Source organism: Nanorana parkeri, unplaced genomic scaffold, assembly GCF_000935625.1.
Source record: "Nanorana parkeri isolate BGI_ZX_2015 unplaced genomic scaffold, ASM93562v1 scaffold2288, whole genome shotgun sequence".
Lineage (NCBI taxonomy): Eukaryota > Metazoa > Chordata > Amphibia > Anura > Dicroglossidae > Nanorana > Nanorana parkeri.
Window position 1 is genome coordinate 102,792 of NW_017308556.1, and position 26,573 is coordinate 129,364.

The 26,573-nt window shown below is 47.1% G+C and overlaps 1 protein-coding gene across 3 annotated transcripts in view; it reads right to left on the reverse strand.

Moving 5' to 3' along the window:
* CD2AP (CD2 associated protein) overlaps positions 1–26,573 on the reverse strand; it is a 113,916-nt gene that overhangs the window by 70,404 nt on the left and 16,939 nt on the right. For all 3 annotated transcript variants that reach the window (XM_018573237.1, XM_018573236.1, XM_018573235.1), the window contains exon 2: positions 15,081–15,244. In XM_018573237.1, the coding sequence (XP_018428739.1) occupies positions 15,081–15,244 (164 nt within the window). The remainder of the gene's footprint in view (positions 1–15,080; positions 15,245–26,573) is intronic.

Sequence of the window (26,573 nt, forward strand, 5' to 3'; positions counted from 1 at the left end):
CCCCCCCCCCCCGCCCCCATTGTCCCACTTTAAAAACCACAAAATACACAAACTACATTTGGTGAATAATGAAGAGTGTAAAACGCTCATAAGATTCCCTTTCAACCTGAAACAATCTTACATGAAAGCAATGATTGGGCATTATGAGCTCAGATCAGCTTTCTTGCAGCCAGCGTAGACGAGAGACGGTGGTAAGAGCGTTAATTACCATGAAGTGGCGCGTTGTAGGTGGCTGCTCCAACTCCCAGTCCAGGGCTCTGGTAAAACACATTAGCAGCCATTCCGATCAGCTATTAATGTTTAAATATGAGAGAATGAAAGAAAAGCGCACTCACCAGGACCAAAGACATACTTCTGTGTGTGTGCACACGCCCACATGTGATTGCTACCTGTAGGAGCGGCCTGACACGCGTGTATAAACATGACGAGGCTGCTGGTAACTTTCAGGGACGGCTGCTCACCTGAGACGACAATGGGACGGGCAAAGATAATGTACAAAACATAAGCCGAGCACTCAATCTGTCCGGGGATAGAGGAAAATGTACTTATTTACATATCTAGGAGGACATATAACCAACAGCGACTCAGCACGAAACCTCAACATGCCATCCAAAGGGTGTAGAGTCTATCGTACTGTATATAGTCTATAGCAGGGGTGGGCAAACTACAGCCCTCCGCCTGCAGTGAAACTACAAATCCCATTATGCATCTGCCTCTGGGAGTCATGTCTGTGGTTATCAGAGTCTCGCAGTGCCTCGTGGGGCTTGTAATGTCACATCAGCTGGAATGCCGGGGTTCCCCACCCCTACTATACAACATAAACAGGGGTAGGCAAGCTCTGGCCCTGCAGCTGTGGTAGAAACTACAAATCCCATAATGCATCTGTCTCTGGTAGTCATGTCTGTGGTTGTCAGAGTGTTGCAATGCCTCATGGCATTTGTAGTTCCCATCACAGCTGAAGGGCCAGAGTATATAACAAGGGTGGGCAACCTCAGAAATCCAGCTGTTCTGGAACTACAAGTCCCATGAGGCACTGCAAGACTGGCAGCCACAGACATGACTCCCAGAAGCAGAAGAGGGATGATGGCATTTGTAGCTTCACCACAGCTGGCGTTTTAAAGCTGCCTACCCTGGTATACAAAGTCTTTAGACTGTATATAGGACCACTGTGCAATGGGGGGTGGGGGCAGAACTGCATCAGTCACATGAAAGGCACATTATGTGTCCCCATTCTGCTGTGCAGGGGACTACAGGAAGCTACTATGAGGTATGAGAACACGGACAGTACTTGAAGAACTCCAGGATTTCCTTTGATTGTTGCAGTCGGCTGCACCCGCACTGCAAGGGTTAAGTGCTCGTTTTTTGTCTAGGTGCTAAAATAAAGTTACACTCACCCAAAGCTCTGAGCCGGCCGGCTGTCACAACGCTCCCTCCCACAATGGAATCTTTGTCAGCGGTCCTCCCTTCTATACAGTGTATAAACGTGATGATTTCAGGGACGTTAGACGTCTGCAGAGGAGGGGGAGAGACTCAGGAAGGACCGGTCTAAGAAGAATCCGGCTCGGAGCTTCGGGTGAGTAGAACTTTGTTCTTCTCTAAAATATATACATTGAAGTATTACCTTTTAAGCTGCACATCATTAGATTTAAAGTGTTTTGTCTTTAGTCTTTGGGCCGTATTATTATTCGAAGAGCTCAGGCACACGGGTAGGGCTGCAGCTAACGATTATTTTCATAATCGATTAGTTGGCCGATTAGGGCATAAAAAAAACGTTGTGTCCAGATTGGCACAGCGTAGAGATTTTTACGGATCTGAACGCAGCAGTATTGTATATTGTGGGCTCATGCCTACATCTGCGTTGTGCTACATTCAGCGGCGTAAAATCAAAGTAGAGAATTCTGTGTCCGTGGAATTTCAAGCGCATATTGTGGGATTGAAACCTCCGCTAAAGAAGCGGCAGAAGAATTTTTGGGAAGTGAATGTTTATACACCATACGCATGTAAACGGAAGTAGTTTAGGGACGTGTGGGGTTTTTTGTGCACGCTAGACTCTGCGTAGATATCAATATTTTATTATGCCCATGTGCATGAACCCTAATCACTGTCTCTCTGTAAAGCTGGCCATACACTATGCAAATTTTAGCCGGTTCTTGATGATGTGCCCCAAATTCGCACAGTGTGTGTCGCTGTTGGAACCCTTCGATCAGCTGATCGAGGGAGCCGGTTGGGAAATCTTCGAACAAACAGAGCCAGCAGCCAATGAGCTGCTGGCTCTGTTCAGGTATTCCGACATAAGCCGACGGCTGCCATCAGAATACAATGAAGACAGCGGGAGATTTCTCGATTAACACTCGTGAGCATTGGAGGAATCGGTCTTCAGCCCGCAGGTTGAGCTAAGAAAATAGTGTTTGGGCAGCTTTAGTCTTCAAGAAAACCTGGTGGCTGCTATTACCAACTTATCTGCACAATGCTGGCTGCCTGGCTGTCCTGACACTGGATTCAAAACCTTGATTTAGATATGTAGATGCAGTTACAAAGAATCAGAGAAGAGTTTACAGGTTTATTGTGTGAAGTCCCCAATGATCAGGGAGCACATATGACCCGCTCAGTGCCACCAGTACATATAAATAGATCCCCGTTCTGTAGTTAAGAGTCAGGGCGTGCCGGTTTGTCAGGACGGGAATAGTGTGTGGGCTGAGAGTGTACACAGGGCAGTCGAGCTGGAAGCAGGACAGGTAACAGGAGAGATCTATAGAGACGGCTGGCGGCCTCCCTCCAGACACAGGAATGTGAACAACATTTCTTATCTGAGGAACATAGTTCAGAAACCTGGAGCCCAAACGTCACCACACTCCATCCTGCACATTCAGATCTGGTTACACACTGGCAGGTCGCCATCAGACAACTACCACACAGGGCTACAAACCATTACCGGTAGGGAAATGTAGACAACGCATGAAGGAATTCTTCTCCAACAGTGTAATCTGTACAGCTCACTCCGCAGTATAAAGTCATTAAAAGTCCTCCCCAATAACCAGGATTTCTCTGGATACTCAGATATGACGGCTCTATAAAAGAACTCAGCAGAAACATAACTCCTCAAGTCTTCCCACTGGAGACAGTCCCTACACTTCCCATTCCAGTGACCATGGTCACCAGGACAGGGAGAGGAGATCTAACCCCTTCCCACAAGACTGGAAAACGTCACAAATAGGAAATGTTATATCTGCTAGCAGGTACTTGAAGTGTAGCTGCGCCACCAGTACGGCCCGTCCACACTTTGCGTTGAAAAGAAAGAAAAAAAGCGCTGCTACCCGGCTACCACAATATGGCACACAGTGTAATTGGGGGGCGCGCACACACACACACACCCCCCAATGCCCATTTACATGCAGTTATGGGGGGGGGGCAACAGGGTAGGTTTTAATTTTTTTTTCTACATTTTTATTTTATTACTCTTTTCACTTACGTTTATTGCTATCTAACGCCCCTCTGTGAGAGCATTTGAAGGTGACGGGTTCTCTTTATGGAGCCTGCCCTCCAATACAGAAGATGAGCATAGCATTGTGCTCGATCTCCTGTGCAGCCGGCTTGTGACAGCTGAGACATGAAGTACTGCGAGCAGAGCGCTCCTGTCTCTGATCTGTGTGCGGCTGCTCCTCGCTCTCCATCCTGAAGTCATTTGCCGTGGTCCCGGGTCCCCCACAAAAGCAAAGAATTCTGAAAACCGCAGCGGGCAGGGTGGGGAGAACAAGCGCGCAGCCGCATGTGATCTGGGCGACTACACAGCCAACCAGATCACTTGTATAAAAGGAGCGGTGGCTCCCCCGTTTGCCTGCAGCAAGGCTGAATGTAGGGAAAAAAACCCACCTGCCCCGCGCCTGGAACTGCATGCCCCGTGCATCGCGAAATAGGAATTGCCAACCCCTGGGGCAGTTCATACTCAACCACTGCATACACTGAATGGAGAGTACCCAGCAAATGCACACGCCAAGCAGAAAATATTTTAGCAAGTGGCTGCACAGATCCCTGAATTGGGGACAAGCAAGTATAAGAGTGGGGGAGGTGAACTTGATGATAAAAAAAAAAGTAACGGAAACTTTATCGTTTACCAAAAAAACCAAACACAGCCGAGAGGTCAGGGCTTTGATGGTTTCTTCTGCCCAAAAAAATTATTTTCTCCCCCCCAGCATGAATGGGCCTGATGCCAAAGAGGATGCAAGTCCTGTATACATGTACAAGAGCTACATCATCAGTGGACACCTAATGGCCGAAGAGGATGCCTGGGAACCCGGAAGCAGTGGTGGGGTACAGAGGATTAATAACATACTGGTAAGGGAAGGTTACCATACCGGCACATTATGGCAACACTCCACCAGGCACACAGCCTTATACTAACACTTTAAAATAAAGCTGGGGCCATTTAAGTATTTCCAAGCTTAACAGGCCATAAAAGAGCTATAAAACAAGCCCGAGCTCACCTCAGTAGCTGCAGGCACTGTACAGCAATTCATCCTCAACATTCAGGGCAGAAGCAGTAATGTCCTTTATTGTCCGAATTCTCAGAATTCAGCTCATGTGCGGTGATGTACTTCACTGCCAGCAGCCATCTTGGTGATGGATGCCGTCAAAGAGAGGAGGGGATATTGACCCGGTGAGATGAGGCATGCTGCCGGGGTCCCCCTCACTCTTGTGCCAATGTTGTGCTCTCGGTCCATGATCGAGTGCTGACTTTAATGAGGTGGTGTCATTTTGGGGTCATTCCCTCTGATGGTGTCACTCGGTGCGGGCCACACCCCCCTTGTGACGCCACTGAATGAAAGCAAAGTCGATCTTCTGTGTTATGTGGAAGCACATGGTTATCTAGAACAGTACTCTAAATACTGCATTGAGTAAAGCTGTCCATACACGGCCCCAAGTGCCGAACCAGATAAATCTTTCAAATCCCCCATCATCACTAAACAGCGTGGATAGGGGGAATCTCCTTTCCGGCTACTGTATTCAGACAGCCAGCACCCTCTGCAATCCGAATAGGAAGTGTCATTTTACATTGGTTCTCTTAGAATTAAGCTCCCCCCCTCCTGGAGATCCTGCTGTGCCATTAACTTTGAGAGGGTGCTTAGTCATTGCTGGAAAGGGAAGGGGGGGGGGGGGCAGAGCTGCTAAGAGAACGACTTGTAAGACTTGCACACAGAGTTTTACTGCTGCATTCATGGCTTTATGACAACCTGCACCATTCTTCCAAGTATTCCAGATCCAGCTCCCACTCCGGTGTGATGTGCGGGCTCGGTGAGAACAGGAGCTCTCTTTCTATTTCAGTTTGTCACTTGTACTCTGCCTGTGATCTGCAGAGATCTGAACACATCTGGGTCACACATTTGTGCTGTGGGTGGAGATTGTGCCATTCAGCAATGGATTTTTTTATGACGGATGAAGTTGATCGTTTTAACTGAACTGTCACATTGCATGCAGATGCCAGGGACAGAAAGGCAGGAGAAGAATGTTTAAGGGGCGCTACACTTTTTGTTAAAGACACCCTGTTGGCAGACTGTTCATTTTAGCATGTGCATGTAACATTTCCTGCATCAAGGACTAAGAAAAAAAAAAAATAACCAAAACCGTATTTAGCAGTGCCAAGAAGAGCTTCTCATTGTCAGTGCCGTCAGGTGATGGCGCTGACCAACGAGTGCTTGAATTTTGCGAGCGAAATTAAGAATACATGGCACAGGTACAGCTAGTACACCCATACTGGCGGATGGGAAGGACCGTTCCCTGAAAGGTAAGTATAACGGGGGGAGAGGGGGACCAGATTTGTGCAGGTAACTCCATTTTCCCAAATTACTTGGGAAAGTGAATTTACCCTTTGGGGTGGGTGCAGACTTGGGTGACCGAGTGCGGTTGCCACGCGGCCCCCTTGACTTCAATGGGGTTATATCAGCGTGGTAAATCGCTGAAAAAAGGTACATGTACCTTTTTTCGCGGCACACACCGTGCTGTGTTTTCAACCGCGATTATGTGCGAATGCACGAGCGTTACTGCGGCGGGAAATGGCGCAATCTGCCTGGCGTTACTGGGGTGCAATTAGACAATAACGGCGGTGGTGTGCGATTCTGTGACCGCCCGGCCATCCACACGGTTTTGTGCATGATTGCCATGCGGTAACGGATCGCCCAGCCCACACACACACACAATGCCCCATGCATTAATTTATTCACATGCAGATGATAGGGGTTGGTTTCAATTTTTTAGATTTTATTTTACTTTTTTTATTTTTGCTTTGTAATATTTTTATCATTTATTTTATTTTTTACTTTATCGCCTTTGTATTTTTCCCATTTTTAGGTAGTCACATTTTTAAATGTTATATATTTTGTTTACTTTTTTTTTATTCACTTGACTTTATTGCTATCACACAAGGGTTAACAAACCCTAGAGAGGGGGAGTGAGATTCAGGCAAGCTACAAGTGGTTTTGGACGGCTGTACAGCCCTTTAAAATCACTTGTACGAAACGGCTCCCACACTACATTTAGCCGTGCTGCTTGCCCGCAGCTGTCCTAAATGTAGAAAGAAACTACTCGCCCGGCGCCCGAAACTGCCTGTCACGGGCTATAGGAATTCCACACCCCTGCTGCATGTTATTTACCTGTAAAAGCCTCCATGGTGTAGACATCCAAAAGCCCCGAGACTGCTGCTTGGTGCCGCCATCTTGGATGTGATGTCAGCAGCCCTGGCAGACTCCAGTGATGCTCTAAAGCAGTGGTTCTCAACCTGTGAAACCTCGGGACCCACATTTTTCCTTGGTCATTAAGTCGTGACCCAAAAATGATTAATTTCTGAGACATTTTCATTTATTACACAAAACAACTTGTGCACTATTAAGCAACGTATATATATATATATATATGCACATTTTAAACATTATTGGGGGTATGGAATTGTATTGTGGGGGGTATGTGGGGGTTTGGAGCTTTAGTAGGGGTAGGGGCAGTATTGCAGGCAGGGGCGTCACAAGGGATGTGTGGCCCACACAGATACCATCAGAGGGGGTGACACCGTAATGACTGACAGGAGCCAGATGCAGTCCCTTTATCAGGCATAACAATGTGACACATGGTCACATTTTTGTTGAAATATACAAAATGCAGATAAAGTGAGAAAATAGTCCCCTCTATCCCCGGGCCATATCACTTTATCGGAGAGCCTGGGGGAAGCCGGGAGAGGGGACAGTTTTACATTATGGAGTTCTCACAAACTGAACTACAAAATTCCCCTCTCTATTTCGCTCTACTGCAGATGGGCCGGTCTATGCAGACATGACATCGCGACCCACTGCAGAGGGTGTCGCGACCCACTTTTGGGTCGCGACCCATGGGTTGAGAACCGATGCTCTAAAGTATCCCCCCTTAACTCTGCCCTCCCCCTCCATTGGCAGCTAAATAAAAGGTTATGCAGGGAGGTGAGAGGTGGAGAAGCTGGACTGGCACAGACAGTAATTACACACTTCAAGAAGCCAAGAGGAAGGGGAGGGGCTTAGCAATGTAAACATTGCCATGTGATCGCTATGATAACCAATCACAAGGCACAGAGCCGGTGTGATCAGCTCTCTGCCTGAAGCCGATGCTCTCCTATGGCTAGAGCGGGACAGTGGGAGTAGCACCTTCTGCACTTGCCAAGCATGCACGCAGGAAGGGGAGTACGTACAGGTACGTCCTCCTGGTACAATGGAGCAGCAGACCGGACGGTTGACAAGAAGTTAAATATAGTACTTTTTTTTTTAGTACTCATGATAAAATCCTTTTCTCTGCATTCATTGAAGGATATAGCCAATATCTTCATTTAACGGAAGGGAATTCCCAAAGTGGTGAGAACCAAGGGGTGGGAAACCAACAAGAACAAGGGGCATGCCAACAAATAAACAGCCGACTGCAAGACTTTGCGGCCAAAAACTGCACCCTGAAGCACTGGAACAAAACAACAACAAAAAGGAACGAAGTTCCTAAAAGGAAGCTATGTCCATACTCCTAGACAAAAAACTGAGCTGCCTCTGGTGAGTAGGGGGTTGAGCCCCCAGCAGGGACCGCCACCAGGGCTGTGCATTGTTGTTTTCCACCTAGAGCCCCACTCCTGCAGGTGGCAGTATAACCCTTCCATTAACTGAAGATATCGGCTGTGTCCTTCAATAAATGAAAAGAAAAATACTTAATTTTTGGAAGCTTTTAAACCGAAATGTTTTAAGTTGGTGACAGGGTCTCTTTAAAAAGACGTTTCTCGATAGCCTCAGGCTCATCTGTGTGGAGTTTTTTGTTCAACAGATCATTTCACGCCATCTTTAGTTTTGTGAACGTACCCTTCCCTCTGTTCACCTCTGGCCTTATTCCTGCACTGAACAATGTTCACATAATGACATGCAAGTGATGACATCATAGGCTCACAGGAAGTGGGTTGAAGAGCAGTGCCATCTAGTGGAAGATCAGGCTTTCTGCATGGCACAGCATCAGATTGAAGGAGAGTAATGCAAAAGCTGTGCAACTGATATGAAAAATACTGTAAAATCCTTTTCTCTGCGTTCATTGAAGGACACAGTACAGATCTTGAATCTCTTACCAGTGGGTTTATAGCGCCTCCTTCACCGTCTGGGGCCGCCCCTAGGCTGAGCTTGTTTTGTGGCTACTGTCCTACTCCTAAGGGTGGTGCTATAAACCCATCGGTAAGAAATTCAAGATTTCCACTGTGTCCTTCAACGAACGAAAGAGAAAATAAAACTCTGCTTTCAGTACAATCATAACGCATATCCTGCTGAAACGCATTCATCTACCAACACTGAGCGATCTTAGGCTGGGTTCACATATAGCCGTACCGAATATGCGCATTCTGCCGTGCGTTTCGTGCAAAAAACGCTCGTTTCCGAGGGCTATCTAGCTGTATACTAATGGATACGCGCGGCAAATAAGCCCCAAAGAAGCTCCTGTACTTCTTTGGGCGTTTTGCGTAAAACGGCCAGGTGGGAACCATGCCCATAGGCAATCATTGGTTTTCACATGTTGAGCGTTTTACAGCGCGTAGGAACGCGCTGTAAAACGCCCAGGTGTGAACCAGGCCTTACAGTTGCCATTGTCGCACTGTTGCATTATTTGGAGTGACCCCCCACCCCATCTTCTGACCCAATCTGCTGCAGCCGGGGGCATGCCCCGTCCCTTTGTTATTTGTAACTGCGTAATGCCCCGTCCCGCAGCTGAAACCAGCCAGATTCTTCCCATCATTGGTCAACCAGCTCCAGAAAAATGAGACCCGATAAAGGACAGCAGACTAAACATCTACTTTACACACCGTTTACTGGTGAGTAAGTGCTGACAATCCGGAAATTACTATATTGTCAGGTGGATCTCAGCCAGCCAGGAGCTGGAGCCAGATTTATTAGCTCAGGATGAAAACTTAGTTTATTTTAATAAATGCAAAGTGCAGCAAACAGCAGCGGAGACAAAATCACCTTTGAAGTTGAACTCCGGGCGGAATAACGATCATTTAAATATAAAGGCTATAAATCCACTTTGTGTGCACCAAATGCCTTTACAAATCCTGTTATAGCAAACTCCCCATTACCCGGCATTCCAGCAACCGGCACTCTCAGGCAAAATTGAGGACATGTGCGCTCGATTACTTTTGCCGGTTGCTTGATAGACGTGTGCACACTAACAAAACTTCCTTAGCAACTAAATTCATTTAGTTGCTTATTAACCCCTTCATGACTGAGCTTGTTTTTAGTTTCCGTTCATAAATGACTGACACACTTGACATTTTTGCTGTGTGATTCTTCCACGTCAGTAATATACTTTCTTACAAAGTGCACCCACACATATTATATATTGTTTAGAGGACAGATAGGACTACAGATTTATATCACATATGTGTGTCTAACGCCTCACTAAAATATAAAAAACAAAAACAAACAAAAAACAAAACAAAAAAAAAAAAAACACACTTTTTTCCCAGTTTTGATTTGTAGTATTTTTTACAAAACCAGCACAGCTAAAAAAAATGCAATAAATACATTCATTTATTTGTCCTTTATTTTTTTACACTTTTCACTATTTTTTTAAAACTTTTTATTTTTTTTAATTTAATTATATCAAGCAGTCATTGTGAATCAATCTCACTATTACTGCTTGATAAATTAATACATTTTTGGTTATTATCAGGCTGCTTCAAACTTCAGAACCGCCAATAATAAGTTAGTGACACTAATCCTGCAGCAGTTCAAGATTCAGCTGTCACTAAAGGTTTTCTGAATGTTCCAACATCAGAAAACTGAAACATTCTTCTTTCAGGAATACAAACATTATGCATCTATTCCTGAAAGTGAAAGAAAAAAAAAAAGCCAGTATACGATCAGAGAGAGAGATATCTCTAGATCTATACGAGCTGTCAGAATGCTGGCTTTTGCCATCATGTGTGTCCGCTCTGCTTTGACTCCTCAGACACCCAATATTAAGGTATCGGGTGTCTGAAAAAGGTTAACCCTTTCATTAAATGAATGCCTCTATACTGAGGCATCCATTAATGAATGGTAACCGCAGATTCTCAGCGGTTACCAGCCCTCTAAAGCAGCAAATAACTTGTCACGTACAGTGTACGTGACGAGTCATTTGGTCCCTTTGTGGCGGGACACAGTCAGGGTCACTTCATCAGGCATGATGATGCTTTATGACGAGATGTGGTGTGTACATCAATAACATGACCATGGGGCGGAGTAAGCAGCAAACTCAGAGAGCTCCGTGGGGTTTGCTAACTAAACACTAATTATACCAACTTATACCACCCCAACTCGGGTCACAAACAATGTCCAAACGCAAGAACGAGGGCACGCCAGCTTCACAGCGGGGAACCCCTTCTCTGCAACAGTTTTTTTACCTCAACGCGGAACAGGCCGCGGTCCAACATGGCGTCCGAGCCCCGTCTCCCGCGCACGCCACGAGGCAATGCCCGTTCCGTTTCTCCAACACCTAGCAAGCACCGCTCCGAGACACGCTCTCCTCGGATATACGACTCGGACTCCACAGATGCGGACCCATACCCGACCCGCAAACAACTGTCCGATGTCCCGCAGGAGTTTCAGGCCTTACTGAACTATCCGCCATACTCCATACTACTTGACAGGGTGCACCGCACTCTAGGCCCACCGTCTACGGACGCATCCCGCCCACGAGATGTCGTCTGCCGGCTTCAATACTACTCCATGAAGGTGGACATCCTGCTCCAGGCCTGGCTGAAGAAACCAGTCGAATTCGACGGGGCGGCCCTACAGGTCCTGCCTGACCTTTCACGCAACACCCTACGGCGCCGGGCCTTGCTTCGGCCTCTCCTCTCGGTGATTCTCCAGGCCGGCGCCTCCTACAGATGGGGATACCCGATCCGCCTGCACGTCCGCAAGGAGGGTGCCTCGTACACGGTCCGGACCCCGGCTGATGTGCCAGGCCTATGCGAGTTACTCCAGGTACGACTGCCGGACTGGCTCCCCCCCCCCCCTGATGATGCCCCGGTGTCCCCGAAGCCCCGCCGGGCCCAGTGGCCTACCCGATTTTGCTGAGCTTTGAAAAAGATGTCGATATTTGGCCCCTCTACCTTCCCGGCCGGCCTGTCTTCCCGAGCAGACGATCCATCCGGCTACAAGCACTCTCAGACTGTGGATGGTCCTCATACGCTGATCCACCTCAATTACATCCGCGTCCCCGGCCATACCAACCGGCCCTACGTTTGTATCCTTCCACAACGATCTCTCCCGGACCAACCCCGAGCTCCGGCACAGCTCCGTTAGCATACTTACCTAGTGGCTTGTTTGCGGACGGCCAGGCCCTGACCCACGATCTCTAGCTGGCATATGTCCTGTACTCAGGCTTGCAGAGAGTGCCGGGGCTCCGGCACCCCTGTTTGACCATGAGCTGGTTGTTCATTCCTTTTGCTAATGTTTATGTTTTTTTTTAAATGATCTTAAGCCTATTTCTACGTGTTTATAGAGTTATTGGGCCCTAGGCATTATTGCATGCCCCTTCACCGTTACTAGTGGCCCCTTGCCGGCGGGGTGTGTGTGCCTGGGGTGGAGGCCAGTGGGGGGGAATGGGGGTTGAGAGGGATTTGCAGAGGCCCAGTCACCCCGGGAATCAGGTATTCTTCCCCGTTGATGGCCGGAGACCCCAGGGGATTCCAGAGACTGATCTCATACCCCATCCACCCCCGCAGCCGACGGGACAGGGTCCCTCTCCTTGTCCTCCAACACAGACACACCCTCCATAGTTGGGAAAGGTTTTCCCCTCACACCGTTCTTCTCAGGTATTACACCTACCGCATAACTGCTGACTCACGGAGCTCTGACCCGCCCTGCTCAGACTCGTTTCCCCACTAGTTAGTCCCTGCAGTGCCCATCGTGCCACAGGGACTGTGAACTTCGGTTCACCAGCTAGCTTTCTTAGACACACGTGCTCCAGGGCTTCCTCCAGGAGACTCATTTCGCAGAGGGGCGGGCTCCTTCTTTCCGAGACCGCCACTTTCCGGTAACGTATCATAGTCTCTCCCCTGACAAAAAGTCGCGGGGAGTCAGTATATTGCTTAAGCGCTCGGTGCCGTGGCACTTACTGGACATGTCCTCGGGAGAGGAGGGACGCCTCTTGATGGTAAAGGGTAAGGTGGGTGACTGCACGATGACCTTCATGAACATCTACACCCCCAACCAAGGCCAGGTGACATTTTTAGAACGGGTTCTGTTGCAAGTGGATGACTTCCGTGAGGGTATGCTCGTGATCGGGGGGGGACTTCAATCTACACTTAAACCCTGTAGCTGACTCCACTAACCGGGCCTCCCACCTGCCCTTTGCAGCGTTCAGACGCCTCAAAAAATGCCTTCATGCCCACCAGCTGTCCGACATCTGGCGCATCCACCACCCTGACACTAGGGACTATTCCTACCACTCGGCAGTCCACGACACCTATACCCGGTATTGACTTCTTCCTGATACACCACAGCAACCTCTCTAGGATTTCCCATACGGAGATAGGTAACATTACTTACTCGGACCACGCCCCAATTTTGCTATCGCTGGAGCTGGGCCCCCAGGAGCCTCGCAGCTGGAGATGGGGACTCAATGAGTCGCTCATACAAGACCCTGGGCTGGTCCCTAAGATTGAAAGCAACCTCCGCTCCTATATCGCACTAAACTCTACTCCAGACTGCTTGCCCTACATCGTATGGGAGGCACACAAAGCGTACATAAGGAGGCACCCTGATTAAATTGGGGGCCCGCAAGAAACAATGGTTAGGTCAGCAGCACTCTCTCCTCGCACAAATCCATGCAAAGAACTCAGGCATAAACAACGCCAGGACCCATCCCTTCTGGCCCAGCTCTGCTCCATACGTGACTCCCTACGTTCCCTATACATGGACAGAGCGAAAGCTACGCTGGCCAAGTGCCGTCGCCACTTCTACGAGTATGGAAACCAATGCAGCCGCTCCCTGGCGCACGCCCTTAGGCAACAAAGATCCCGCACATACGTCCCAGCCATAAAGTCGGCCTCTGGCAGGATGTGCCATCTCTCGGAAGACAGTCACGGCTTTCCGGGATTATTATTCTAACCTCTACAATCTCCCCCGCCCCCGGGACACCCAGGCTCTAACAAGGCGACAACGTCGCATTCGGACCTACCTGGAAACTTCCGCCATGCCCACTCTATCTCCCGAGATACGCGTATCTGGAATTCCCAATCTCATCCATGGAACTGAAGGCAGCCATTAAACAAACCAAAACGGGTTCACCCTCTTATATTATAAAACCTTCCCGGAAATATTAACCACTCCCATGTTGGCGGCATGGAATTTGGTGCGAGAGGGGGCAACTGTTGGCCAATATAGTAGTGATCCCCAAGCCAGGCAAGGACCCCACGGTATGCCCCAGCTACCGTCCGATATCCTTACTGAACGTGTAAATCAAATTACTGGCCAAGGTCCTGTCCATGCGAGTGCTCCCCCACGTTCCTTCCCTGGTCCACCCTGATCAGGCGGGGTTCGTTCCCTCCAGAGAGGCCAGTGACAACACCACCCGGGCCCTCAACGTTATACACTCGGCCCTGTCGAAATCTGTCCAAAGTTTAATTGTGTCCACAGACGCAGAGAAGGCTTTCAAACAGGGTCGACTGGTCCTTTCTTCAACTTACATTGGAACATGTGGGGATGGGTCCGGGCATGCTCGCGTGGATTTTGGCCTTGTACTCCCACCCGACGGCCAGGGTCTGTGTAAACGGCACGTTGTCGGCCTCATTCCCGATCTCAAACGGCACCAGGCAGGGCTGCCCCCTCTCGCCACTCATTTTTATCCTGACCTTGGAACCACTGCTCCGGACCATTAAAGCCCACCCTGACATCCAGGGCATGACGGTGGGGGGGAATATACACAAGTTAGTGGCATTCTCTGACGACCTACTGTTCACCACTATACCCAACTTACTTGCAGTATTGCGATGGCACGGTGAGTTATCCAACTACAATATCAAAACCCAGAAGTCGACGGCCCTGAACCTGACTGTCCCACCCCCCATGTTGGCACGACTTTCACGGAACTTTCCCTATCAGTGGTCCTCCACATCGATTAAGTACTTAGGGGTCCTTCTACCCTGACACCTGGCGGATGCCTACAGTCTTAATTTCCCCCCACTACTACAAAAGGTTAAGGCGGATCTCCAGGGGTGGTCTCGCTCCACGTTCTCCTGGACCGGGCGATGCAACATTATCAAGCAAAACATCCTCCCACGTCTCCTATACCCCTTCCAAGCCCTCCCAATACTGATCCCATATTCCTGCTGGAAATCCCTACACCAATACTGGACAATGCTTCCTCCATATTCCGCCTGGAAGTCCATACACCAATACTGGACAATGCTTCCTCCATATTCCTGCTGGAAATCCCTACACCAATACTGGACAATGCTTCCTCCATATTCCGCCTGGAAATCCCTACACAAATACTGGACAATGCTTCCTCCATATTCTGCCTGGAAATTCTTATCAGCCAATCAGAAGAAAAAAAATAACACAAACCTTAACAAAGTTATCAGGAAAAGCTCCTCGCTTGCCGTGTAAGTCTCCTTCCAGCCATCCCTCATCATCCAGCTTCTTCACATTCTTGATGATGTCCCCGACCCGTATAGACAGCTCGTCCTCATGTACCGCATCATAGTCATATTCCACAATGTATTCAAATGCTAAAATAAAGAAAACCAGTCATTTATATGATAAAACAGTTGGACTAAGAACAAGGATTGGCTCACACGGTCATGCTGAACAAGGATTGGCTCACACGGTCATGCTGAACAAGGATTGGCTCACACGGTCATGCTGAACAAGGATTGGCTCACACGGTCATGCTGAACAAGGATTGGCTCACACTGTCATGCTGAACAAGGATTGGCTCACACTGTCATGCTGAACAAGGATTGGCTCACACGGTCATGCTGAACAAGGATTGGCTCACACTGTCATGCTGAACAAGGATTGGCTCACACGGTCATGCTGAACAAGGATTGGCTCACACTGTCATGCTGAACAAGGATTGGCTCACACTGTCATGCTGAACAAGGATTGGCTCACACTGTCATCCTGAACAAGGATTGGCTCACACTGTCATGCTGAATAAGGATTGGCTCACACTGTCATGCTGAATAAGGATTGGCTCACACTGTCATGCTGAATAAGGATTGGCTCACACTGTCATGTTGAAGAAGTATTGCCTCACACTGTCGTGGTGAATAAGGATTGGCTCACACAGCTGAGGTGAATAAGGATTGGCTCACACTGTTGTGGCGCATAGGGATTGGTTCACACTGATGTGCATAAACAAAAGCGTGCTGGTGTGCGTTAGTTGTGACGTTGACGTGCATTGTCAGAGCAGGCCATGCATTAGAATGGGTGACCTGACTGACCAAAACGGTGCCTGTGCTTCGTTTGTAATGCAGTGCACCAAAACGCAGTGTGTCGTGTTGTGTCATGCTGAATTACAAACAGAGCACAGGCACGTTTTTTGGTGAGTTAGGTCGACCATTCAAATCAATGGTCTGTCCTAACACAACGCAAGTCCATTGGAAAGGTGCGTTGGCTTGACCTTGAGAATGAATGGCACTGCAGCACCACAACGCATAAAATACGTGTTTTCAAGGGTCGCAGTACTAAAGCATGCAGAACCAATGTGCTAAAAATGTTTTTGTTCACAGCCAAGAACATTCACAATCAGTACATGAAACAGGTCAGAGAATCGGCTTCTTGAATCAGTTTATGGACACAAAGTGGCAATAAAACAGAAGGATTTACAAGTCTGGAAGCTTTGTGTTTCTATAGGTGACACGAGAGGATGTAGATGGAACACGCAAACCACTGACATGTGCAATAGACCTGTCACTATAGAAATTGAGGCGCAGTTATTGCCAATCTCCTCCTGACAATACTAGCTTCCTGGGTGTCATCTTGATCCTCTGGCTTATACTCCTGGGACAAGTATGCAAAACAGGAGTTTTTACTTCCCTGGCTACATACTTGTTCCAGACCAATGGCTCAAAAAGCACCGAAACCAGAGGCATTCAGGCAACTAGAATTTCCAAATGGAGGTTGGCTATAGAAGCCGTATGTCCTCCATGATGGGTTTCCCGGGGGGTCTGCGCATATTTGTGTGTTGTGGCAACACGGGCTAAAACACAAACGTTAACAAGCGTCACCACAACCCACGTCAATGCTCCTGTACTGTGCTACTTATTGTGAATGGCACCCCAACTCATTGCACCACAGTGCATGTACCACGTGTTATTTAAAAAAGGGTCATGTACATTATTTCATCAATTAATACACACTACAATACTGCATAAGAACATTAGTTTTCAGTCAGCTGGGACGGTGCCGCATTCCTTTCATGTTTGTTCTCTGCCTCATCGTGCACAGACGGCCGTTCTGATGTTTACAAACCTCAATAACTCAAGCTATAAAAACGTGACGTCAGCAGTCACCTCTTCCCCTCTGCTCCAGCTGTGGAATGTCTCTCGGCGTCCTCACGTCTAATGCAAGTAGTCAATGGACTACAAAAGAGATGTCAGTGGTCCTTAGACCACCAGAGCCCAGGGGAAAAGGAGGCTGAGGAGACCAGTCTAAAAGCTCAAAAAAGCCGGGTGGACCGAGGATGAGGTGAGTGATGCAGCTTTATTTGAGCCCCCAATACAAAAAGACACCTTCTTCACCATAGCTTAGGTTAAAGTAGTTTTAAGTTCTCAACTTGTGGTTTCAGATCAAATATACACTGCACAGCAAAGTATGTATTGATATGTTTGCCCACAGTCATCATGTTTCTAAACAGCTCCAAATTTCTCAGTTTGGCTTCCCTGAACGTCCTGTCCAGTACAAGATCACAAGGGATGACACGGTCTCTGTCAGCCATCCATCTGCTAGCTTGGAGAAGAGAAAGTAGGGAGGAGCGGGGATCAGAGAGCAGGAGTGTGTCTTGCCTTGCTGTGCCTGTGTGTTTGTGAGACACACACAGCTTACTAACACACACAAGGGTGGCTCCATAGGACCATGCAAGTGAAAGGAGTCCCCCTAAAACAGGAAGTCAGGACCAGTGCTCGGGGGGACCAGCTTATTCTGCAGGAAATTAAAACTTTTAAACATCAAGAAGCATCATCCATTGTAAGTAATTTTCATCAGCATTTGTAATCAGCTGAAAAATAATGTGACTTGAACATCGCTTGCTCTTAAATATCTCCAATAGTGGAAGGCTCCGACCATCTGTACAAACATTTAGATAAATGATAGGTTTATGTAAACTTGTGTTCTGGGTTCACTGGCCATTCCCCACAGAACAGATCATTCTAACCAGCCGGGAAGTTTGAGGCTTTTTTTTGGTTTTCATGCAGACAGGACACTGTTTGGGGGCATGCAGCCCGTCTGCACAGGCACAGCTCAGCAAGTTTCGCTTCCATCATGCCTTATTATAGATTTCACAACAGAGTGGTACCTTCACAATGCCATCACTAAATCTGAAAGCAATGTTACAATAAAGACCTAAACCCCATCACTAAAATCGAATAAAAGTTTTTAATGTTCATGTCATTTTAAAAGACGTTTCAAACTTTTTGAATCTGCAGCTTTCATAAAATAAAAGGAGATCGTCAGAGCTGCAACCAACAAATCGATTAATCGATAATGAGAATAGTTGTCAACGATTCTCATTATTGATTAGTTGGTTGGATCCCCTTGCTCACCTTCACGCTGGGAAGAGGGCACAGCACTCAGTGGGCAGGTGCAATAGCCAGCCTGCTATTGCAATTTGAAATTGCCAATAGCAGGCTGGCTATTGCAGCCGCCCACTACCTGCTGTATTTACGTTTGGCTATCGTCTGCGCAATCTTGTCACTTGGCAGCTGCCATTCCCGGGCTAAAGCTATTCAAGCGCCGTGTGCTTACAATACAATTATTTAAAAAAAATTATAAAAAAAAGGAGGGGAAAAAAGTCATTTTTGGTTTCAGTCTGACAAATTCTGCTGTGGGAGGTGCGTTGCAGTGCCTTTTATTTAAATGGCATCCCAAACATACGTCCCACCCACAGTGTGACCGCCCGCACTGGAACGCAGGGTACAGCAAGGCAAACAATTGAGCATGCCGTTTTATTCTGAAGTGAACTTTATGTTTGTAACACGGCATTTGTTTATTTTATATTAAGGATTGTTTTTATTTATTTATTTTTTAATATGATGAATTGAAAAAATAAATCGGCCAACTAATCAATTATAAAAATAATCATTAGCTGCAGCCCTAGTGATTGTGCCAAGGTGGTCCCTGTCCCTGCATTTCCTGTTTTACGGTGATAACACACTGTCCCCCATCGCCCAACTGTGCTCCTTCGATTCCCTGCTGATCGCAATGGACGTTACCATTGTGACATCCGTGTCCGCCCAGTCTTTCCCCTCTTTCTTGCAATGGAGGAAAAGCCTGAAATGACCGAACGCACGTTAGTCTATGGGGAACCTAATGTAAACGCATTACTTCGATCCAGCATGATCAGGACTGGCAAAACGGTACACTGATCTGTTTGTTTACCAGATCTGACTGGAGCCAGGGGTAACCAAATGTAAATGTACGTCTGACCCATTTGATCCAGCTGCCCATAGACTAACATTGGGCTTCTGATCTGACAGGCGGACCTGATCGGAAAGCCCGTGGGAAAGGGGCCTTAGAGAAAGAAAGGTCTGTCACACACCTTATAGGGTCCAGGCAAGGGCAAGAAATCAGCGGATACTTGCTGCTGGAATCACAGGTGGAATGGATAGTTAGCTAGTCGTCATGTTTCCAAACAGTTGACTCCAACTCTCTGTTCTGCTTACCTGAACTTCCTGTCTAATACAAGATCACAAGGGACAGAGCAATCTCCAGCATCTGTCAATCTACTAGCTTGGAGAAGTGAAGAGCAAGGCAGTGTCTTGTCTTGCTGTGTCTGTGGAGACACACACAGCTTACTAGCACACACAAGGGTGGCTCAATAGGACCCTGCAAGGAAAAAGCACCACCCTAAAACAGGATATCAGGGCCAGTGCTCAGGGGACCAGATGATTTTTGTAGCAAGATGAAACTGTTAAACATTAAGGAGCCGCATCCATTCCAAGCGATTCATCAGCATTTCAAATAGCTTAGAAACCTTTTGACTTTAATATCACTTTAAACACTGAGAGTTAACTCGCACCAGCAGGCACGCAATAAGGAGCATAATGCACCCCCCTGGTGTATGTTGTGCATGCACGCTGTGATGCGTTGTACAGCGCTTGATTTTTTCTTCACTTTATTAAACTTGACAGTCCATCTAACTCTATGTGTGGCAGCACATTGTAATGTGTTATAGCTCTTCACTACATACTGCACAAAAATGCAATATCGCACTTATTTCAGAACACAACATGAGGGTTTAAACAGAACCAAGAGAGGGCATATAGAAGGCTGCCTTGTCTATGCATTGGACACGCATCCCGGAGCAACCCAACAGGGCTGGTGTGAGCAAACCCTCATAGAAAATAGACAACAAAAAAACCTTCTCTAGGTCTAAACCCAGAAGTTGTTCAGCTGACATCTAGTAGGCCCCATTCATTGGGCTGTATGCAATCAGCAGCAAAATCGTTCGAAATCCGCAGAAAAAAGGGTCATGTAGGAGCGACGAGCTACAAGCCATATTGAGCGATATTGAGTGACGAGATGTGAACAGCTCCATTGAAATGAATTGGAGAAGCTACATAGAGCGATATTGTGTGGAAATATGAGCGATATCGCTGCAAAAATCGCGCGATAAATCGCTCAGTGTGAATGGGGCCTTAGAGGATGATGGAAAGTGCCCGTTGTGGGACACACAGGATATTCAGACCTACGTAGAAAACTCAGGTCGGTCCACATCTATTGCTGTTCCCATTATCAAAGCATGTAATCCTAAGGAGAGCAAAGAACACACAGTCTCCATTGGATGGACTGGAGAGTCAAGCTGGCCATACACCGGTCAAATTCCAGCAGAATGGGCCAAAAAGCTTATGCATGGGTGGCCCTGCCAGCACCAGCTTCACAAATATCAACTTTCCAATTGACATGTTGAGGAAGCCGGTTGGAAAATTGTCAGACGGCCAGTGACGCAACCACTGTATGGGTTCCGATGGCTGCGGGGTCCGGGCTGTCAGAATGAAATAGCCAGCCGGGGAGATTTCCCCATCCATACTCTTTAGCATGGATGAAAGGACAGCGCGTATGGGTCAGCCTTACTGAGCATTAGCAGGCCCAGCTTAGAAGGTTATGACAAGTGACAGCTTTGTAGGCGATCTCAATGGGATCAGAGGTAATTAAGTAGAAGACTTGCACAGTGGGCTGAGGGACAGTACACTGTGACCTGAAAAGACCAGTATTATGGATGTGGTCTGCACCTGGTTGGACTGAAGACTTTACCAACAAAGGCACCCCAGTGCACTGCCCTCATATCAGCAGACCACGTAACCCAGCACCAAAGGACATGACTTTCTACTGCTGACAGATATACGTCTCCAGCCTCTCACACCCTTTCCTCTGTCCCTAATGCCTCTCTGTCCAATCAAAGCAAATCTAACTTTGCAGGTTAGGCACGTTGTGGCAAAGGTCAGTATTACACAATCCGGCCTCTAGAAGTCTATGTAACATGCTACAGAGCCTAATAATCACATGTCATAAAACCCAGCTAGGAAAGTACTAGACTTAGAACACACAGCGTGCTCCACGTCAGCAGCAGTCACACCAGCTTACAACTGGAGTTCAGAGGGAAGGAGGAGAACACACATTACAGACTGAACTTTGAAGCACAAAGAAATGACCATCCCTATTTAACCAGATCACCACCAAACAGCTCATAAAAGAAAAGTTCAGGTTTGCCGTCAATGCTGTCTACATCAGGAGAAGGCAACCACAGCCCTCCAGATGTTGTGGGACTACAAGACTAAGGCATGATTGGGTTTGTAGTTTCAGCACCACTGCTGGGTACCTATATACAAACATGCAAAACAGATGACAAACGCACTCATCAATTCGTCACCAGCTTTACAACAAGGTGCACATGGAACGGGCTCTGTTTTTACCTTAGTGTGAGACAAGTTTTTTTACATGCTAGCTTGTGAGTGTGCCAGGAAAACATTTCGCTGTTTTACTGTTTAAAGCCCATTCCATGTGCACCTTACTGTAAAGCTGGTGAGGAATTGATGAGTGCGTTTGTCATTTGTTTTGCTTGACTGATTTGGTGCAGTGATGCATGGAGGGGTCTCAGCTGCCATTGTGACGTGGGGGATCCCTTGTGCATCTCTGTGCCTTTAAGGGGGGTTGGGCTTCCTCCTGACAAACCTGCACCCAATTTATCTTGTGCTCCAAGATGGAGACTCTCATAGTTTAGCGTTTGGACCGCACTATCAGAGGTGCCTTGGCGCGGCTGTGCGGCTTTCACATTTTCTGCAGAAGACGTGTATCTAAACCTCTGCTTTTACCTTAGTGTGAGTCAAGTTTTTCTTACATGCTGGTTGGTGAGTGTGCCAAGAAAACTTTTTGCTATATACAAAACATGCACACATATACATTGCCTTGAATTGTTTTATGAATTAACTTTCTGCGAAGTGCAGCAAACTAAATACAAAATTTGAATGAAATCAATGTTAGGTATGACCGCCCATGGAATCAATGTTCCAAGTAGTTCCTGCAGGTACTTGAGTAATAGGCTGGTCCACAGTTCTTGGAGAACATTCCACAGTAGGGCTGCAACAAACTAATTGATTAATCGATAATATTCTCTTTATCGATTATTTGGTCTGGTTCCCCTAGTTCCCTCCTCCACGCTGGGAGCCAGTGTTTCATCGGCTGTGTCCCCTAATATCCCCGCTTCTTCCAGCGGGGATCGGACACAGACACCTGCAGCGAGTGCCCAGTGGTGTGGAGAGCTCCACCAAACCTCCCGAAAACCCCCATCAGCCTCTACGCCGGGAGCCCCCTGCATGCTGCGATCTGTGCCCCTTATATCCCTGCTGCTCTCCCCCGCCTCTATTGGCAGAGTGCCCAGTGGGGAGGAGGAAGTTGTCAGGAGGCCCAGTGGGCCGGTGTGGGAAGGAGAGCTGCAGGATGAGCAGCAAATACTGTATGTGAAATGTCTGCTGATCGTTTCCAGTAATATTCAAACATTGCAGTGATCAGTACTGAGCAAAACAACGTGATTTAGGACATAGTATTCAGATGCTGTGCCCCAAATTATGAATAAACCGGAAGTGCTCTACTTCACTTCCTGTTCATTTAGGATTGCAGACATACTAAATTTCCTCGAGTTATGAATGAACAGGAAGCCTCTGTCCTGTACTGAGCGCTAGGGCTGCAGAAAAAGCAATTGAGGACTCAATCTCTTATTTCAAAAGGGAAATATCAGGGATCCCCGATAGTTCCCCAAAGTCCCTAACAGGAAAGTAAATAAAGCCGCCCTCCCCCAATTATAAAAAAAAAAGTGTGGAAAAAAAAGGAAATTTTTTTGTTTTTGCCTGCCAAATTCTGCTGCGGGAGGTGCGTTGCGGTACTATTCATTTCAGGGGCACCTCAAATTCGCCTCTCGCCTGCACTGAAAAGCGCAGTACTGCAATGCCATACGTTCCAGTGAGGTGCGATTGCAAAAAAATGTGCATGCAGTTTTATTCTGAAGTAAACTGTGTTTGCTATTTTTTTTAATCAGATTAAATCGAAGACAATCTGCAAAACTAAATCGATTCGAAAAATAATCATTAGTTGCAGCAATATTCCATCCCAGACCTTGGCCATCGTACTTCGTCATCTCTGCAAGTAATACCAGACTGCCTTGGTGATGCTGAAATCAGGGCTCCGTGGGGGCCGTGCCATCTGCTGTAGGATTCCTTGTTCTATTTTACAGCAAATTTTAGCTTTTCACTTATGTCCCTGCATTACGGCAGAATGAAGCTGGGACTAACCAGACACCCCTCCGATATTGCATGACGCATAAGAACCTTCCTGTAGTTCTCAGCAGTGAAGGGGGACATCAATTATCACCAAATCTCTGCCGGTTTGCAGGAAATCTCTACTGGGCTTTATTATTGCTTGTAGTCATTGACCTATGTACCATCCTCAAAGAAGAACTCCAGCTATAGGGCTTGATCTGCAGATGCGGGGGCAGATCTGCAGATGCGGTGCGTTTGACACTTTCGTGCGTTTCCGGACCGGACAAAATGTGACATGCAGTATCTTTTCTGTCCGGACCGGAACGCGCTGCGCTCGTGAGAACTGTAGCCCAAAAAACACATAGGGATACATTGGGATGCATTTTTAGTGCAGGAGCACACGGATCTGGTCTGGACTGTATACTGACTGTGAACAAGCCCTTAGGGCTTGTTCACACCAGATGCAGACCAAATCTGCATGATGAGTTTCTGCATACACAGTGCAGTGTGTTTAGCTGCGTTTTTTTTGCCACGTTCAGGGCCGTTGTTTTTTGCACAAAAAAAAAACAACAAAAAAACGTAATTGTTTTAGTTCCAGAGCATGTAAAATAGGGCTTGCTGCAGTTTTTTTTACATGCTCTGGAACTGAACGCTGCGGTGTGAACTAGAGCCCAAAATACCATTGGAATACATTGGACGCAGTTTTGATCTGTTCTGTAACTGCTCTGCGCCTGGGATGCGCTTGGTGTGAAGTAGCCCTTAAAGTCATAGTAAATTCAGCAGTTAAATCTTAAAAATACATTCATGTACCCCAACTATTATATATATATATATATATATATATTATATTTTGTGTATCACTCGGCTGTACATCCTCCAATCATCTCTGAATTGGTGCAGACACTGTCCTTCCTTCTGGAGGGGGGCTACTTGTATTCCCCATGGTCCCTGTGTGTGTTGTAAAGTAGTCACTGCTCCAAGAAGAAATTCAGGAGCCAGTCTGTCCAATCAGGAGCCAGCTCCATTGACCACAACTAGAGAAAGCCTCAAAAGTTAGGTGTCAGCTGTAATCTTTAAGGCGCTTGTGTGGGCGCTTGTGTTAGCTTATTCTCTTTCTGTAAAAATTCCACTTACAGAATCGGCAGGTTGTAAATGTGCATTTAAGTATACAAGACCTTCCCATTCCACACGCAAGGAAACAAAGAAAGGTCTTTTACTATTCAGATGTTCCCCGTGACCTAGATTCTATCTGAGCTGCACAGCGATATGCGCAGCAATTCACCTGCTATACCTCCTCCATGCACTCAGCCAACGTGGGTATGCCCAGCTTCACCTGAACTAATGTTTGACAAGCAGATGCATAATATAGCCAGGGGTTTCTGCAGAACATACAGTTTCATGAAGGAGTCACCCAGTGACCAGATAGCCCCAGTTCAAGTTTGCAGCCTTTTCAGGATCTGATTACATACAGCAATCAGCTCATAGGTCACTGAGGGGCCTACTGATAGTGGAGTGTAGAAACCGCTATCTGCTGGACACTGCAATCTCACTCCACACTAAAGCCTGCATAGAGACCCATTCACAAAACGCAGGCCATGGGGTGCTGCCTTCATAGAGACCCATTCATTAAATACAGGTCATGGTGTGCTCCTCCTTTTGCACACGTTATAATGCACATTTTAGGCCTGAAGGTTTATGCCCCAGAATTATATAACTTCTGGGAGCAGAGACCCTGTAGAATAAAACAGTGAGAGCTGCAATTTTTATGTCACATAACTACGATATAAAAATCTATATTTTCAGTAACAAAACAAAAAAGCATTGTCTTGCTGTGACGCGAGTAACTAATGTGTGTGGCACAATCATTTTCGTACACGTGTACACCCGACACACAAGTTTACGTTCATTTGTGGGTTTTTCCTTTTTGTTGAAATAAATGTTTAACCCCTTCGTGACTGACGACGTACAGTGTACATCGCCAGCATCGGGGCTGTTTAAACAGACTCCCGGTGACTTTTGCCGCCGGGAGTCTGTTTAAACTTGTAGAGCCGACTGTCGGCTTTACAACAGAAGCGATCCTGGCGACTTACCTGTCGCCAGATCGCTTCTGCGTCCCGAAGAAGGGGCCGCCCCCCCGCCGGACACCAGTGGAATATAACATGGGTGCAAAAATTGAAAAAAGGGCCTCAGTCATGAAGGGGTTAATTTATTATATTCATGTATTTTATTCATTTTATTTAAAACTTTTCTTTAACATATTGCCATCACAAAGGGGCTGGAAACCCTCCTATGTGATAGTATCGTGCAGGGGACAGATTCTCTTCAAGGGGTCTATTGGACTCCTAACGTCACCTCTGCTGAAGCCAAAACTGTGCTCGATCAGCTTCTTCCCATGCCAGAGTGTGACAGTCCTGAACTCGGCAGTGCTCAGAGCTGAGCACTTCCAGGTTCATCCTACCTACTGCAGTCCATCCAGACACCCACCATGGAGGTTTTTGGCAACCCAAGAGGAAACAACACATGGCAGGGGACGGTGTTGCACATTACTGTACATGTAGACGTGATCAGGTGGGTTTACAACCATCCAAATCACTTCGGTGAGAAAGCCGCCAGCTGGGAGTAAAAAGCAAAACAAACATTCTTTCTTTACACGTCAGTGGCAGTGAAAGGGTTCAGGCGGCAGGGCGGTTTTACGCGTTCTTGTTATGCTTTGTACATCATGTACGACATCAAGCTGTAAAGGAACAAGAAAACAATTTTGTTTTCTAAGAATCAAGCTCCTCGCTATGTATTGCATCTTTGAACATTGGCCCGGTATAGCCACTGTGGATGAAGCGAACTGCTGTGACATAATAGATAATGTATGCAGTATGACTCGGGGGAATATATCCTAAAGAGAAACATATACACCTCCCCTACTCCTTGTGTGAGCGCTATTTATAAGCACTGAAGCCTGGGTTCCAGATCCAACAAAGCTATCTTCTTATCTTTAGTGGCCTTTGTCCTCGCCAAATAGGTATGTGGTCAGTAATCACCCCTCCCCCCCCCCCCCCACCTCCCCCAAGCACCACGCAAAAAAAAAACA